Source organism: Monopterus albus, unplaced genomic scaffold (genome assembly GCF_001952655.1).
Source record: "Monopterus albus unplaced genomic scaffold, M_albus_1.0 scaffold82.1, whole genome shotgun sequence".
Classification (NCBI taxonomy): Eukaryota; Metazoa; Chordata; class Actinopteri; order Synbranchiformes; family Synbranchidae; genus Monopterus; species Monopterus albus.
This window is the reverse complement of record NW_018127962.1, coordinates 1,768,587-1,787,594: the sequence shown is the minus strand read 5'-3', so window position 1 is coordinate 1,787,594 and position 19,008 is coordinate 1,768,587. Positions and strand designations below refer to the sequence as shown.

Below are 19,008 nucleotides of genomic sequence, written 5' to 3'. Positions count from 1 at the left end.
CAAGTTTTGTAGACATCATCCCTTGTTTCCTTGGTTTGTATTTTCTGTTCACCCATGGCTGCTTTAATCACATCCACATATCGTTGGGTAAACTGCAAACTGGTTTTTATCTCCTGTATTTCTCTGGTCATGTCGTCGAGTCTCTTGTTATTTGTCTCCATAAGTAGTTGCACAAAACCTTTAAAGTTGTCTTGTTGTTGGCTCAACAGTGCGGTGTACATCTGCTTCTGCTGACTCAACATCTCTGTTACTTGCGTTGCTGAAATATAATCCTTTTCTGCATCAACATCCTCGTTCGCTTCTGATTTATTAGCTCTTTTCCCTCTTGGAGGCATTTTAATAGTTGTAGAATTTGTTCAAAGACTTGAAAATGTAGAAGATTTGAAAAATCATAGAACAGACAAGAGGAGCAGTAAAGACATCTGCTCTCGCTTGCAACCCGGATGTTTAAAAACATAAAAAAGTGTGACAGCTTATTAAACTTAGTAATAGCAGCAGGAACAAAACTATGTTTATACTGCTTCATTCTACATCCTGACACTAAGAACCTCCTTCTGGACAGAAGAGGATAGGACTCCTGAAACAAAGGATGGTCATCATTTTTTAGAATGGAGGAAGATATCGTCTGTATCTGTTTGTCTCACCTTTTCCATCTGTGAAGTTGCGTATGCTGAGAATGTTGTTAGCGTCAGGGTAATGGTCCTGTTTGATGTAGGGAGTTTTTTCTGGGGTGTCCTGCAGCTGCATGGTCACTTCTTCCAGCTCCTTGTCGAGCTTTTTTTAACAGGAAAACAGAGAATTGATTTGCTTATGTTGTTTAATTTTTTTATAAGTAAAATAAATGATAAAGTACATTATAAACCAAACACTGAGATGTATTAAAAGACATCAGCTTTGCACAATTCATTCAAAGATAAACTAAAGGTTATCAGACAAATACTACCCAGAGTTAAGTCGAATTTAAGGAAAACTGCTGAAACTGCTTTGTTATATTACTAATCACACTGAAGAATGTACAAGGCTGCTGTCTGCCAAACATATAATAACGTTACTAGTTATTATAGTGTCTAAGCAGCTTCTCGTTTGCCACAAAACAAGGACAACAGTAGTAATTCACTCAGAGGTCTGACATAAAGCGGGGGTGACTGCCAAGGGACATTTTTTTCAAATGTCATTCAATGTCAGTATATGTAAACATTTTTAAGTAATGAAACAGAGAGATCGTACAGCTACGTGTCTAAAACAATATCATTGAGTGACCAGAGTTGCTATTAACATCTAATGATCATTTTTATTAACAACTAATAGAATGCCTGCTATACAGTATGATACATGAAATCGGTACAGGGGAGTCAGTGTTTCTAACTTTTCTGGTTCATTGTAGTTGAAATATTTGCTTTTGAGACCCTTCTCCTGCTGTTGCTGCCACCTTAATTACATTTAAAAGCCTCTTCCTTATCCCACCACTGCATTAAAAACCTTGCTATCTGCTGCACAGTTTTCCTGTCCTCTTAAATGCTGATTGATGGTAAAAAAGAAGTGCAACATGTCTGTGTATTCCTTGACTCAGACCTCTGTTATCCTCATGCGGAGGCGGTGGTTATCAGTTTGAAGCGCATCCAGTCGCGATGTATTAGCCTGGTTAACGCTGGTGACTGACGTTGAGGTTTTGGAGTCTTCCTTCTTCTGGTTCTGGGTGAACTTTAACCTCCGGTTCTGGGTGGCTGCATCTGGGTTGGTTCTCATGGTGATTAACTGGAAGTGGGTTATGAGTATTAGTCACAGCTGCACTCTGGGATAAAATTACATAAACTAAAAACAGCTACACATAACTGTTTATGCTACATTTTTAGCTTCCAGGACTGCAGTGAAGTGCGGTGTGTCAATGTGGTGATAATTAAGCACTCTACTTTCTGGCAATGCAGTGTTATCCACTCATGCTTTCAGAAACAACTTACCTTGGGAACAAAAACCAGGCAGAGTGTAATGGTGCTGCAAAAGATGATCACCAGTGCTACAATGCAGAACTGGACATTGGGCTGGTCTCTGGTCAGAAAAGAAACTGCAGCACCAATGATGCACATGATGCCCACATTGTAGACGCTCATCCCAATGTATTTGCTGTCATTTAGAGCAGGGATGCTCACATTCCTGGTCTCCCACGCCAGGAAACAACCAAACAACTGAATAGGAGGAAAGAGGACATGTACAAACAGTCTGAGAGGAGGTCACACAGACAACAACTGAAAGCAGTATTTGATTTTGCTTATAGAAAGTCTGAACTCGTTGCTCTGGGTCAGTGCACACAGTTAGTCAACAGTATCAGTCAACCTCGCTATTTTAGAACTATATAATTTTCTTTTTGTTGCTACTAGTTTAAATGCTGGATTTTTATGAAACCTATTCAAATCTTAATGTTTTTGTTGTTTAATGCTCTTCATTGTTCATCATAGATACTAAGAGTGAAGGTTTCATATAGCTTTAAAAAGACACAAACATCTAACAAAAATCAAACTTTATTACGTGATAATGTCTTAAATGAGGAGAAAAGTAATCTAAAGACACCTATTTAATGCAACCTCAGGCTTCATGCTGCTAAAATGTTTGTGCAGTGAGAGTGAATTGTTTGGTCAGGGCAACATTAGAGGTGCTGCAGCAGCATCGGCAGCAGCCTGCTGAATAATTCACTGTGTGCTGTGTAAGGTGGTCTGCAGCTTATTGTAAAGTCTAAATGACAGTTAGTGGAATGTCACACAGCAGAATTAAAAGAGCAGTCATCAAGGATAATGCATTTCAGGTGCATAAGCGTGTGTATGCAAATATATGTACTGTGAGGTGTGTGTATGTATTGATGAATGGGCCTGTGTGTGTGTGTGTGTGTGTGCGCAGGGATGACTTATGCCTTAATGCTTCTTTTTGCCATGCTGTCCTTCTCAATACTTTATACGGTACTTGGCAATGAGTTGATACAAACCTTTTCTTCCACTCCAGTTCTTTGTTCTGGTCTTATTATTTTACAGCAAAGGCCCTCTACTTGTTGCCCTACAGATTTCTCACTCATTCCATTTTTCTGTCTGTGTCATTTTCTCTAGTATTTTTTTTTTTTTTACTCCGCATTCTTGTGCATTCCCTCAGTCTGCTTAAGATGATTTACTGCTCTGCCTCGCTCCTTCTCCTTCACCTCACCATAAATGTAATGAGGTTTGCATAATTTACAGTTGCTCCAGCTTCAGAGAGGTTTTAAAACACACTGGGTTGTGGGGAAATGGATTTTCTAAACATATGTTACAGTTCGATTAGAACCCTGTGTCTCACACACTGTGACAGGTGCAGTACATGCCTCGGTACAACCCACAGGCTGTGGCCCCTGCCAGTTTTATCTTGTCAGTTCATAAGTGCCCATGTGACCTGAATTACTGAACTATTATCATTAACAATGATAATATACATACAGCATGAATAAATATTCAGTGTCTGTCTGCAGTATGACTGTTTTCTGTGATGAACACAACCATTCATTCACCAGTAAATCAATACTAATAATCTGTCAAGATACAATATTAAATAACTTGATAATAATGGTGAAAAGACTTAAAAGGTTAAAAGGAAAGGTTAAAATAACCTTTTGACATAGCAGTGGACATGAGTGTGGTATCAATCTTCTTTTCTAGCTCTTGGCAAAGAGTTGAGCTATTCCTTATTATTCCTATTAATATATTTTCATCCATATGGTCCCAAATAAAAGAAGGATCCATTTCTGCTTCAGTAACCATGTCAGTGTCAGTTGTGATTAATTAAAACTCCTAGAAAATCATGATGGGCACCTCAAATGACTCTGCATGCCCCATTAAAGGTGAGGAGTGTAACTATGTGCCTTTTTGTGATAAAGGTATAGGCCGATCCAGTTACCAGCACCAGCTACCCCCAGAATCTGATTAGCCAACCCTGGTGACAAAATAACCCTAACCCTCCCCTGGCCAGGAGTAAATAAGGAGCAGAGTCAAAATTAGCTAAAGAAAGCACTATGTGTGTCTCATTTTTACAAAAAACTATTTGATTCTTTAAAATGCATAGTTTCTTATTTCATAGAACTAGGGGTTTAAATTACTCTTTACATGTATTTTGAATGTACCACCCCTCACCGAGTCTGTGCCCCTGGTTAAAGGCTGGTAGGTAAATGACACACACCCATAAAAATCCATATATTCGTGATTTTGTGAACATCTGTCAGGAGATTTAAAAAGGACACTTAAGGATACTGGCACACATTTCTGAAATAGCCTTACAGTATATACTGTAGCAACAATAATATGAAAAGAAAGGCATCAAGCCTCATTCATGCACATTTTATGAGGCTGTCCAGATAGATTAATATAATACATCCTTATTAGAATAAATGGCCAGATTGTGAGTACACAATGAAATACTGTGTTCTCTCTTCTCACCATTAGCAGTCCCTTGTAAGCATAGACGATGCCCAGCCAAATGGTCATGTGGGTGTTCTCACAGTGCTCCAAGAAGGGACGGATGGCAATGTCTCTGCCCTGGGGGTCCGCCTGTTGACAACACAAACACACAGACAGGAAAATAAGTGAGTACAACACCTACAGTAAAAAAGTACATTAACTATTTCGGAAGAACAAATTACAGAGTGATGAACAAATCATCTGAAGCAAATGCCAAATGTACAGTTACAATGAGTTTTGTCGTGGCAGGTGTTCTAATGTCACATTCAGAGACAAATCTACAAAGATTGTCTGCTGCTAGTCAGAATGAAGGGTGTCAGTGATCAAACATCCAGGTGTGTAATCAGACTGTATCTCACTATGGCCATTGGAGTTCTCCAAAGTCGACTGAAGTTAAAGTAATCCATGCTTAGGATGCTAATGGGCACAACTAATGAAGCTTATTCATTAATGTGATTTACACCTCCTCTTTTATTTCTGGTTTCTCAATCAGTTTCCCTCACACTATCCCTCCATCCTGCCCTTGTCTTTCTTTTCATTTACACTTGTCTTTCACTGAAGCTGTTGACACAAGTGACGTATAGGGCAGATTAGCACCTGAGGTGGATATTAATAAGCAAAGACATCATTTCTTTCTCTCCCTTCCCTCCTGTCTCTCTTGCTCTCTTAGGAACAGCTTTAAAAAAACCTTTAATAAGTGCATTACTTTGGCCTGCATGGAATCATCTGAGGCCACAACAATATATCAACTGTGAGACACCTGGGGCAGTGCCGGGCATAATGCCATGCTGCTCTCTGGGTGAGTGAGTGTGTCTGTGTCTTCTGGCATATTTACAGTAAGAAAGGTCTAATGGTGCAGCAGATGGTGTGTGTGTGTATTTCTGTGTACAATATGCACCTACAGTTTAAGATTTGATTTCATCAAATTCCTTTGAGTCAGAAAATGAAAGCTGAATGGAGAATAGAGATACTAGCTTTGCTTCCATCTGCATGCATACCACAGTGTGTAGTTGAATGTGCCTTGTGTGAATGCTCTCATCATTGATAAATACACACCCACTCACACGCATCTAGGTGTTGCAAAAAGCACCCCGACCAGAAAGACAAAATGGTATTACACCAAGGCAATGGACAAACAATAACAAAGTCAAAGTCATAGTGTTTATTTGTCATATGCACAGTACGGAAACATGTTTCCCTGTACAATGAAATTCTTACTTTGCTGTCCACATGAATGCCACAAAAAAACAAATGAAATACAAAGTAGATGAATAAGTTACACAAAATCTAAGGCACTTAAAGCAGCAAATGCAGAGATATAATAAAAATATATAAGAATATAATAAGAGAATGTATGCTGCATGGGAGCTGCATGTGCAGCAGTCAACAGTCAATGTGCAATTATGCATGTGCAAACTGAGAATGTAACAAGCAAATAGTGTGCATGTGGCAATATCTGTAAGAACGAGTGGGGCAGGCAGGAACAGGTGCAGCACAATGCACAAGCAAACAACCTGGTGAGAGGCAGGAGGAGCCAGACCAGGACCAGGAGTCAAGATCTGAAAGGAAGAGGATAAACCAGGCATCTCTGTGGAGCCAGCTGGACATATACGTACGATTCTGGAGACGATTGCATGGGGGAAGGCCAACAGGAAATGGCAAGCTACTACAACAACCATGGTGACCCTGGCTTCAGAAAGGAAAGGAGCCAGAGGGCACTATTCAAAGAATGAAAGGGAGGTGACGATCCATAAAATCAGACAGGAGATGAAGACCATCAGGCATCAGTACAAGCAAGCTGGGGAGGAGGAGTGCACAGGCCTGGCTCAGCCGACATGTATCCTGAGAATAAAGATCATGGTGATGTACACCGAGCAGAGTGGCAGTGGGGGTTTGGGCGAGAGAGAGAGAGGACCTGAAGCGGACATAGAGCGACCAAGCAAGACAGCAGAATCTGGGAGAGTGTAGTGTGGAGGGTGTATGATGTTGGAAGACCCAAATCATCCAGTGATTCCAGGAACATCAATGAAGATGTGTACAGAAGTATCAGGAAGATACAGTATATTTACACAGGATGCAGTAACATTTCAGTACTACTTCCAAGAAGTCTGAATTATATGCCATCACACTCACATAAAGCCTATAGTACTAAAAGGGTGCATATATACAGTGCCTTGCGAAAGTATTCGGCCCCCTTGAACTTTGCGACCTTTTGCCACATTTCAGGCTTCAAACATAAAGATATAAAACTGTAATTTTTTGTGAAGAATCAACAACAAGTGGGACACAATCATGAAGTGGAACGAAATTTATTGGATATTTCAAACTTTTTTAACAAATAAAAAACTGAATAATTGGGCGTGCAAAATTATTCAGCCCCTTTACTTTCAGTGCAGCAAACTCTCTCCAGAAGTTCAGTGAGGATCTCTGAATGATCCAATGTTGACCTAAATGACTAATGATGATAAATAGAATCCACCTGTGTGTAATCAAGTCTCCGTATAAATGCACCTGCACTGTGATAGTCTCAGAGGTCCGTTTAAAGCGCAGAGAGCATCATGAAGAACAAGGAACACACCAGGCAGGTCTGAGATACTGTTGTGGAGAAGTTTAAAGCCGGATTTGGATACAAAAAGATTTCCCAAGCTTTAAACATCCCAAGGAGCACTGTGCAAGCGATAATATTGAAATGGAAGGAGTATCAGACCACTGCAAATCTACCAAGACCTGGCCGTCCCTCTAAACTTTCAGCTCATACAAGGAGAAGACTGATCAGAGATGCAGCCAAGAGGCCCATGATCACTCTGGATGAACTGCAGAGATCTACAGCTGAGGTGGGAGACTCTGTCCATAGGACAACAATCAGTCGTATACTGCACAAATCTGGCCTTTATGGAAGAGTGGCAAGAAGAAAGCCATTTCTTAAAGATATCCATAAAAAGTGTCGTTTAAAGTTTGCCACAAGCCACCTGGGAGACACACCAAACATGTGGAAGAAGGTGCTCTGGTCAGATGAAACCAAAATCGAACTTTTTGGCAACAATGCAAAATGTTATGTTTGGCGTAAAAGCAACACAGCTCATCACCCTGAACACACCATCCCCACTGTCAAACATGGTGGTGGCAGCATCCTGGTTTGGGCCTGCTTTTCTTCAGCAGGGACAGGGAAGATGGTTAAACTTGATGGGAAGATGGATGGAGCCAAATACAGGACTATTCTGGAAGGAAACCTGATGGAGTCTGCAAAAGACCTGAGTACTGGGACGGAGATTTGTCTTCCAACAAGACAATGATCCAAGACATAAAGCAAAATCTACAATGGAATGGTTCACAAATACACATATCCAGGTGTTAGAATGGCCAAGTCAAAGTCCAGACCTGAATCCAATCGAGAATCTGTGGGAAGAACTGAAAACTGCTGTTCACAAACGCTCTCTATCCAACCTCACTGAGCTCGAGCTGTTTTGCAAGGCGGAATGGGCAAAAATTTCAGTCTCTTGATGTGCAAAACTGATAGAGACATACCCCAAGTGACTTACAGCTGTAATCGCAGCAAAAGGTGGCGCTACAAAGTATTAACTTAAGGGGGCTGAATAATTTTGCACGCCCAATTTTTCAGTTTTTTATTTGTTAAAAAAGTTTGAAATATCCAATAAATTTCGTTCCACTTCATGATTGTGTCCCACTTGTTGATTCTTCACAAAAATTTACAGTTTTATATCTTTATGTTTGAAGCTTGAAATGTGGCAAAAGGTCGCAAAGTTCAAGGGGGGCGAATACTTTCGCAAGGCACTGTATACAATATAAAATACTGTTAAAAACGTTTGCCATGGTGGCCTGTACATATTGAGCAGTATTTCATAGACCGGGTTGAGTGTTTGTTGCATTACTTGTCTCCAGCTGAGAAAAAAACCAAGCATCTTTTATGCAATAGACTACAGCTTTAAATGAAAAACTGCTGCATCTTTTTTCAGTGGCTACAAACATGACATGACCACCTGGACGGGCAAAGTTGCTGTTGAGCTGACAGGGAGTCATTGCTGTCCATTAAGACTCTGTGGCAGTTGACTGTGTGTGCTTTTATAGACAAAGAATGGAGCACAAAGACTGTGGTTATGTCCAAACACCATCATCCCCTAGTAGAGATTACGGTCGAGAAGTGCCAGCCATGTTTGCCAGTGAGGGAGCTCATTGCTGTTGTTATTGTAACAGCCTACCCGCAAGAGTTGTACTGCTGCATCAGCAATTAACAAACAGCATACCCTTATGGATTTTACATTATTGCTGGCTTAGGGACTCACTAGTAAGAGAGGTGAGTATCATCAATTAAGATTTCAATGACAAAATAAGCTTAATAGTCCATCAGTGACAGCCTGTAAGAGAACTAGCCTGTGAGTCAAATAGCTTTTATGATATCATAACTTTTCACAGCTCCTTCTTGCTCCCCAAAAAACTATATCCTGCCAGCAATGGGGCTCTTTCTGTAAATAGCCTTTAATGCCTGAATAAAATCGGGAACACTTAACTTATGGACAGAAGAATGACAAAAACTCACTTTTACAGGTAGTTCAGTATCAGAAAAGAGTAGGTAGAGTTACTTTGGAAACTTAACCATGAAAAAAGGAAAAGACAAAGTAAGTTAAGACTAAATGTTGAATCGACATTGTCTAAGTAAGGTGCCTCTACAAACCACCACAACAGCTTCAATGATGTTTGCCATATATTCAACACATTACTGGAACTCTGTAAGGAGCAATGAAACACCATTTATCCAAAGTATATTCCTATATTTGGTGTTTCAGTGATTGCGGTGAAGAAGGCTGTCTACTGTAACATGTTGGTCCATTATCTCACATACACTTTCAAAGAAGTTAGGACTGAGTGACTGTGAAAGGATCATTTTTATCAGACTATTTAGTGATCCCTTAGCCGTCCCTGGTAGGCTAGTGGTTAAGGTGCAGCACTCTTGCCGCGGCGCCCTGGGTTTGAATCCAGGTTGCGTCAGAAAAGGCATCCGGTGTAAAACTACGCGCCAAATGTCAACATGCGAGTCGTCAGTGTGATGATTCGCTGTGGCGACCCCTAAACGAGAAAAGCCAAAAGTAACTTTCTTATTTAGTGATCCCTTAACGTTAGTTACATTTCATTTGTTCAGATTTTTCCTTTGATATATCAGCCTGCTGTATATTGTGCAACCTCTACTCAGTGCAAAGAAATTAACAGCAAAGCAACTGATTTTGTCTTATTATTTATTATTATTTAAATGGACAAGCAAAAACATATTTATTCTGATTTTTATTCTATTTTTGACTTAGCTCTGCTACATCATTTGCATTTTTTGTCATTTATGTATATTTATGATTTTTGGATGAGCAACCTTTTTGCATTGTAACAACTCTGAGCACATTTGTGTCACTAATAACAAAATGATATATGAGATGAGATATAAGGCTCAGGTCTCTATTGCAGCCGAGCAGACAAGAGCGCACGCCTTTTGGAGCTCTCTGGGGAGTTGCCAGGCAACAGGGCTGTAGGCGTCAAGCGGCCCCAAAGCGGTGGTGATGGCAGTAAAAGTGTTGGTTCACTGTCATTTTTCACAGCATTAGCCCTCTAACACGATCACTGTGGGAGGGCTGGAGCGGGCATAGCACTGGCAGATTGTCAATGGAGAGATGGAGATACACGAGGTGATGGAAGTGATTAATGGAAGGAAGAGGGAGAAAGAAGGATGGAAAGAAGACGTATGTATGGATGGGAAGATGGAAGTTAAAATTAACTATATAATACAGGAAAAGTAGGATAGATTGAGGGAGGATAACAACAATGGCATAAATGGGTAAGAGAAATTGATGCTGTCAGTCCTGTTTCCTCAAAGACATATCGACAGAACAACTTAAAGTGAAGGGAAGAAGAAATTCTAAAAGAAGAATAGAAATGGGAAGGGTGAACTAAGGAAAACTGGAGAGATAAAGGTAAATATTAGTTAAAGGTGACTGTAAATGACAACTATCCAACAATCAGATGTGTCCTTCTAGACTGCTGGTTGATCAATATGGATATTCAGAGAGACACAAGCTCACAAAAATAGGAACCAAATCAAATGTATTACTTTTTCTTCCTCACTGACCTTGTTCTAGCGATTGATAAAAACAAAAGAAAAATCTCCCCACTTGTTAGATGAATGCAGTTGTGGAAAAGGGACTGACCTGGCTCCTAAAAAATAAAATCAAACAAGCTGTAACAAAGCTTGTGAATGGGATGCTCCTGAGAAGTTGACTCAAGTTTTCAGTTACCATACAACAAAGTACACAACTTTGTAGAAAAATAGAAGCCTCTGCAAGTTGATTTTTATAAGTACTGAATTAAAAAGAAAATAGGGGCTAAACGGAAGGACAAGAAACACAATAAAAATCCTACTGCTACAGTGGTTTCTTGAAAACATATCAAACTCATGAAATACTGGCACAATCCTTTCACATACCATTTACAAGCGTAAATCACGAAAAAACAAAAAAAAAGGCAACTATATCCTGTAACAACTACCAGGGCTTGTTCCTAGATATGGATCTCACTGACTGTATGATGGTGTCTGGCCTATTGGAGAGCAAGAGGAGAAAGACTCAGTGAGGGAGGAAATGGACAGCTCACTCACTGTCACCTGCAGCTACTTCACACAGTGGTGTGCGTGTGTCTGTGTGAGACCATATGTCTCTGTAGGTGCCAATGTTTGCACATTCTGTGAGCACACATACGTGTAATGTGCCTGTGTCAGTGTCTGTTCATGTGCAGAAGTGTGTGTATGTGCATGTGTGTAGATGAGCTATGAGATGAACACTGAAATACTCCGTCACTCACTGAATAGCAATTACAACAGAAGAGATTCCAGCATGGTTAGAGGCAGAGAGAGAAGAGAGATGAGGACAAAGAAACGGGTGGAGCTATGGACTTTATGGCAGCAATTTACTGTATGTCAGTCTAGCATTTCAACAAAAAAAGTGCATAGAGAGCCATAAGAAATGAAAAATGAGGAAAGAAAAGCAGAGGAAAACTGATACATTCCACAAAAAAACTCCAAAGATGGGCTGGACAGAATCACTGACACCTTTTCAAAATCATCAGAAATAGTTGTATTTCAAGCTTGTGTTGCTGCTTTAACTTCTAATGAAACTCACCTGCAGCAACCAACAGGTACTGTCAATATAGAACTCACGCTTGCAACCAGTTAAAATGGAGAATAGCTGACTCAACCTTTGTGTGGTGTGGACCACACTGAGCATGGAGAAAAGAAGAACAAAGAATTGTCTGAGTATTTCAGAACCACAATAGTGGAAAAGCCTGGACAGCCTCAAGGCTACAAGTCCATCTCCAGAGATCTGGCTGTTCCTGTGTCCACTGTGTGCAGCATTGTGAAGACATTTACTGCTCATGGCGCCATAGCTAATCTCCCTGGATGTGGATGAAAGAGAAAAATAGATAACAGTGTCAGCTCGTACTATCTGTCGCCATCTGAATGACAAGGGAGGCTATGGTAGGAGACCCAGGAGGACCCCACTGCTGACACAGAAACATAAAAAAGCCAGATTGGAGTTTGCCAAAACTTATCCAAGGAAGCTACAATCCTTCTGGGAGAATGTCCTGTGGACAGATGAAACTAAAATAGAACCTTCTGGCCAAGCACCTCATTCTGCTGCTTTCAGAAAACAAAATGAGGCCTTAAAAGAAAAGAACATGGTCCCTACAGTCAAACACAGTGAAGGTTCGCTGATGTTTGGCTTTGCTGCTTCAGGCACTGGATGTCTTGACTGTGTGTGGCATTATGAAATCTGAAGGCTACCAATGAATTTTGGGGCTCAATATAGAGCCCAGTGTCAAACAAACAAACAAAAGAACTACGTAAACATGAGAATACCAAAGAATTTGTGATTACAATGATTTTCTGGGAGAAGGGGTGCGTTATATGACTGAAATGCAGGGGTGCCAAAATTTTTGTCCATGACCGTATAAAAAAATCTTATTCGCTGAAAGTGGTTTTAGAGGAAACCCAAAAAGAATCATAATAAGTGTATTCCTATTTATCAAATGCATTTTTTTTTTCATAGTTTCAAGGACTGGGGAAAGCAGAAGCACCTGCAAGCAACTGTGACAAATATTACAAGAACAGAGGTACAGAGGTATTTAAAGAATGAATGAATAGATAAATGTAGAAAAGTCAGAATGACAAATTTGGAGAGTGGCACAGGAAGAAAAAACACAAGAGCGCAGAGGGCAAATAGATAGGAGGATGAAAGGCATCCTGGTGACAGTAATTTGGAAGAAATAATTTGAAAAGCGCAAGGACCATTTTCACGGGCCCTCGATGAAATTCTGAACAGCAATAATGGCTTTTAGACAAGCAGAGAGAAGTACAAAGTGAGTGATTATCCCAGCTGGTTGGTCGGGGAGGCTGTTGCCAGTCATGCCATAAAGACAAAGTGCCCATTTACAATTTTTTAATTTTTTTTTATTTAGGTTAATTTCAAAATTAAAGACAGCAGCTATGATGACCCCATCCTGACCAAAGCAACCCTCAATCCTAATATAATTAACTCCTTCAATTTTGCACTAAACTGTTCACATGGCAGCCTGGAACCCCTAGAACTATAATTGCTGTATTTATCAAATTTCAAGGAGATCCACCCAATTTTCCACTTAAATTCATTTTCTTCCCATTTGCCCTAGTTTATATACAAGTAATAAGTAATCACTGTACAGTCTGGTTATAAACTGGCTGCTAGCAACCATGTCGCTGCTGAAATGCTTTTTACTTTAAAAACATAGGAGGTTAAGTTAAAACTAGCATTTAATAGCAGTGGACAAAAATAGCACAAACAGAAAGAAAGTGCAAAGCTGTTGTTGCTGTGTTTGCTCTGTGCCAATCAGTGATGACAGATTACAACTTAATTTAGAACTTCAGGAATTTGGACCAACTTGTGGAAAAACTTGATTTTGTTGCGGAAGAATGGTTACTTTAATCCCTCTATTTAAGTGGGCTATAAGCATTTGATAAATGGTTTATAATAGTGTGTTACACAAAAAGGGTTCAAAGAACAATGCTCTAAATATGCTGGGCAATTATAAACTCCATTTATACATGTGAGATTTATAGCATACATTACTGTCAGTCATGTGAAGAGAATAATGTAACAGTAGGCAGCAGCTTGGAACAGTGTATAAACACAAGGGGCCGCTCATTCTTTTCACTGTCGAATGTGATCACGCAAACTGTCATTCTTGTACACCGTGCAATGTCACCTGCTTCTCACCTGCTGCAATAAGTAGGGTGATGCTCAAAACCAGCTCTGGCTTCCAATTTTATATCCTCACCCTCCCCACTAAGGTGATAAGATTATGAAAGGACCTTTTCTCTGCTCCTGAAGCTGGTGTGTGTGTGTGTGAGAAGTAACAACAAAACACCTGATTCCATCACTCGACGGGGCTCACAACTTGAACATCAGATGATGACTCATACCAGTCACCTGTCAGGGACTGAAAAGTTCTGAATAACTTGAATCAGCCAAGAGGCTGATCTCTAGGGTATTTAGAGAGGTTTTGATAATATAGAAAAAGATGTACACTAGCTTATGTCCAGGGAGGTAATACTGTAAATCTCCAAATTATTTGATTTTGAATTTTGCAGATAAATTGAAAGACTAAAGGTGAATCCCAATTCTACTAATTGCTTCCACGTTTCCCTCACTTGCACCTCAGTCCCTCCCTGTAAGATGCAAGGAAAAGATGCAAAGAGAAACCGAGGAGAGAAAAACCGATGAAACATGTTATAACTGACATGAGATGTCCTTTCCTCAGATCCTTAATGTGAAGCTCCAATCATAAACTGATTCCTGATAAAGGGTCACTGTCAATCCGTAACAGAGTTCTGCGAAGGATGCACTTGTATATCCTCGGTTAAAGCTCCTCCAAGCATCCCCCCCCACTCCTCAGTCCTAGCTCCCCAGAGCAGAAATAACAGCTTTGGGATGTCCTTCATCATGGCGGACCAGGTTGAGCAAGGTTCAAAGACAGGGGAACAATAAAATAAGGGACTTGGGATTCATTATAAGTGTTGCATTATATGGGTTGTGAAAACTTTCCTAGATTTTAAGCTAAATTAACAATTTAATTCTATACCAAAAAGCACGTTTGTCTCAGCTCATTAAAAACTTGATGATTTAGAGACATTATTTTCACAGGAAAGCAAATCTTGCTAAATTAAAACAATAGGCCTACTGTATATCTAGCGAATTAAGTTAACATTTAGGCTAATATGCTGCCTTATAGTTTGACATATGACAAGATAAATAAAAGCACTGTGAGGAGAGTTTAACCCACAGAGATTTTAACATCTTTGGTAAATGAATAGCTTCACTGTAGAAAGAAATAAGAAGAAGGAAAGAAAGAAGAATTCAGTGAGGAAGGGTTGAAGGAGTAAGAAACTGGGAGATGGGGTTGGGAGTGGGATGCCCTCAGTCAAGGCTGACCTACATGCAGAGGGGTGGCAGGGCAGCAAGGCGCCACTGGCACTCCGAATCATGTGGGTGTCAGCCATCCCACTTCAGTGTGTGTAAACACCACAGAGCAGTACATATATGTGTATGTGTGTGCCTGTGCGACAGAGCTTGTGTGTGCTTTACTGTCCTAGTCATGCTGGATGGGTGACCAGGATTTTCCACTTCAGTGCATCTTCACACATATTATTCTGGCTCACTTAAGAGAGAGAGAGAGTGAACAAGGTAGGGGCAGAAAAAAATCTGAGGGAAAAACATTTTATAAGTCAGAAAATAAAACAAACATAACATCACTGTTCTCTGCTCTGTGTATACAGTATGCACACACTTCCACATATTTCAGTCTTTAGTCTTCACTAAACTACTGAATTCACATCTCACTATATCAGTGAGTGTTAATACGGCCTCTTCATCTTCCCCACCACTGATGACAAGATTATCTCTCGACTTGAATGACTGTCCACATTTAAGTATTTCTGCTCATAACTTGCTTGAACATCCACTCCCCTTGCCTCCATTTTTCACACAGCCTGTAATCTCATTTCATGACTAATCCTTCTGATGGAAGTATGGCCCAATGACCTTTTAACCTCAAACTGGCAATGCCAAGTTGAAACTGTGGCAGGTTGTTTTTTTTTTTGTTACTCTCCTCTATGAAAGAAACTGGCACAATAATGTTAAGACCAAGTACTGATTCCATGTTATTCAGATAACTGGCTGACCTACCAATTGACTGGAAACACACTGGACCTTCATGGAGGGAAATTTATAGCTGACTAATGGTCAGTTTCTCACTTTATTTCCCAATAACTACCTGTGTCTAAGATGCAGACAATGTACAGGTACTCTCTTTTCTTCTTCTATTCCCAGTAGAAATTGCTTAACATGCTTTTTTTCGGAACCAGTAAATTGGTCTGGCTGTTTCTGCGTAGAAGTAAAAGTAACATGGTGCCTCACAATCACATTTTAGTGCCTTGGCTGGCATCTGATGACTATGGAGTGAAAATCTCACTAATTATTATAAAACAAAACAAAAGTATGTTGTAATTGCAGTTCAGTGATAAAATGTCAGTGTAGTGCATCAGTTACTATGCTCCCAACAGCACAGGTGAACACACTGGCCAGCAGGAAGTTGTGCCAAAGTAATTTTCCATTTTCTGATGTGTTTTGGGAGCTGGTTCAAGTGCTCAGCATCAGAACATAAGAAAGCTATAGCTGTTTATGTTCAGCACAAGGATGAAAAGACCAAACACAAGTTGTTCCATTTCCATTACATGCAGGTTGAGCAATAGGTGCATGGCAAGTGCAATCGGTAAAAAATATGATAAAACTGGAACTGAGTATAACAGTAAAAATGTTGGCCAAAAACTGGGAGCTAAAAGGTGGAGAAACACAAAATCTTTTTTTTTTCTGGTGGACTGCTCATACCACAGCTTCAAAAGAAGAAGAAACATCAAAGAGGTGGAACAGAAGCTACTACCTCTTCTACATGTGTGCAAAAGCATACAAAAGGCATGCACACACACACACACACACACACACACATTTAAATGCAGGCTGAAGACAAAAACACACACATGCTGGGATGAAGACTAACATAGAACCAAGTAGATTAGTACTCACAGATTCATTCACTCATGCATTTTCACAAAATTACAGCATAATGGAACACATATACACAAAGCTGCATTATAATGAAATATGCACAAAGTGCAAACAACGCACAGCCAGAAACACATGGGTGCAGCTCCCTGGGCTACAGCAGGGAGCTGCCTTAACTGATTTATTAAGAGCTAAACGCATCATTAGTGTAAGCGGCTAACCTTGAACATTGGGCTCATTAGAATATGCAAATGTTATGGTACAGCCTAGCAGTCTGCTAGATTGTGAGCTAAGGCTTTTGTTATCATAGGCACCAACTGCTTTTATGGCTGCTATTCTTTAATATAACTCCCTGTCTAGCAAACATCAAAGCACCCATATGCACGCTGGGTAGCTTAGGGCTGCATGATGGGTGAAACTGTAACCGCCTTATATCACTGTTGCTGTATTTGCGAAGGAGGTAGGGCACATCATTTTAGAAGTTTGTACCATGCTGGGTGATTAGGTACAATGCTACAGAAGACAGAATGCTGGTAATGAGGTCTGTATACTGCTGAGAGGAGGGTACATGGTAGCACACTGCTGCAGAGGTTGAGAGGAACTTTCTCCTCTGGGTGTACACAACTGTGAATTGCAATGGATGCATCAGTTTAGAGGTAATCCAGGTTTTTGGAAACTCACTGATAGTCAGTTAGCCTTGATGGAAATAGCCCTTACTTACGTCAACTTCCACCTTTAAGAAACCCCAAATAGGCAGATGTCACTCACTTGATTTTTATTCAGCTGTCAATGGGATGATCTCAAATTCAAGCTATTATGTTTGACGCCACTGGAGCTGAAGTGAAACTGGGATGGCTGTAACAATTACAAATCATCTTGCTTTTTTTTTTTTTTTTACAAGAATTTAAAAAATCCAGAGGAACACAGTTTTCTTACAATTGTAAGATTTGATTCTTATAGGCTCTAGTTACTTTGTAAGCTTTAGTTACTTTTCATAACTCGTTTCCTTTAGTTACTTTTCAGTTCTTCATTTTCTTTTAGCTACTTTTCATACCTTTATTTTCCTTGCTTATACATATTAAAACTGTATTGATGACTGCTGTATTGTACTGAGTGAAACTTTGGAACTGTATGCTGTAAATTCTGTATCTTCAAGTAACCAAACAGTCTATTTTACATTTTAACAAAGACCTGTTGGCACCTTCACCTAGACCCACTTAGCTTATTCCAAGTTCTGCTTTGTCATGGGATGTCCTGCAGAGGCAGGGAACCCACAACCTGAGATGACCACCTGGCCAGTTTAGCATACTTATTAACTTATTATTATCACACACACAGGTTGGCCTGCAGCCCAGACCACCCATTGTTCAGTGTTCATCGATCAAGATCAAGCAGCCACCTGAGTAACACACACACACTAACACACACCTAGATTACATTTCAGCAAGCAGGCCCAGGCAGGGGTTGACCTACTCACACCAAATGGCCATTAGGATTACGAAGTGTGAAATATTGTACCTCTGTCCAGGGCAGGCCTAGCCCAAGGGGATAAATTCAATGTAAACAAGTAGGTCAGAGTTCAGAGAATGGAATTCCTGCGGGAGCTCTGTTGCTCTGACCCCAGCACTGTAAGACTTCACCTGTGCCAAGACTTTGAGTAAACGTCCTGTTGATTTTAAACAGTCCTCTCCTGTCTTCACTTCTCGTGCTTCCAACAAAAGAATTGGGTTATTTCTAACACAATGACCGATGACAAAATGCTAAATAAGAATTTGTATAGAATCACTGAAGCTAGTGTCTTATCAAATTGTTCATGATATAATATATTAACACCTATTAAATGATAGTGCTTAATGCTAGTGATGCACTGGTAGATTTTGCATTTTATGCCTAGCTAGCGCCTTCAACACAGTTGTCCCCCACAAACTCACCTACCAACTGTCCACACTGGGTCTGCACCCCACCCTCTGTGACTGGCTGCTGGACTTTCTGACTGGCAGGCCCCAGACTGTCAGGATTGGTAATAGGACTTCAGCCAGCATTGTTACAAACACTGGCACCCCACAGGGACGTGTCCTCAGTCCCATCCTCTACACCCTGTTCACCCACGACTGTGTCGCCTCCCACAAAGACAACATCATCCTAAAGTTTGCAGACGACACCGCAGTGATAGGTCACATCACTGGCGGGGACGAAGCAGCCTACAGGAGGGAGGTGGCTGGTCTGGTGTCATGGTGCAAGGACAATAATCTCAGCCTCAACACAGACAAGACGAAGGAGATGATAGTGGACATTAGGAAGGAGAGGAGAAGTCATCGGCCACTGTTCATCTGGGGGCTCGAAGTGGAGAAGGTGAGCAGCTTCAAATACCTGGGCGTCCACATCAGTGAGGACCT

The 19,008-nt window shown here is 40.5% G+C and overlaps 1 protein-coding gene across 1 annotated transcript in view; it reads right to left on the bottom strand.

The window, feature by feature from the left end:
* Positions 1–19,008, bottom strand: part of gabbr2 (gamma-aminobutyric acid (GABA) B receptor, 2) — a 181,887-nt gene that overhangs the window by 15,699 nt on the left and 147,180 nt on the right. Inside the window, exons 15-18 of the mRNA XM_020606858.1 lie at positions 4,446–4,556; positions 1,959–2,183; positions 1,573–1,755; positions 645–774 (exon numbers count right to left, since the gene is read on the bottom strand). Of these exons, the coding sequence (XP_020462514.1) occupies positions 645–774; positions 1,573–1,755; positions 1,959–2,183; positions 4,446–4,556 (649 nt within the window). The remainder of the gene's footprint in view (positions 1–644; positions 775–1,572; positions 1,756–1,958; positions 2,184–4,445; positions 4,557–19,008) is intronic.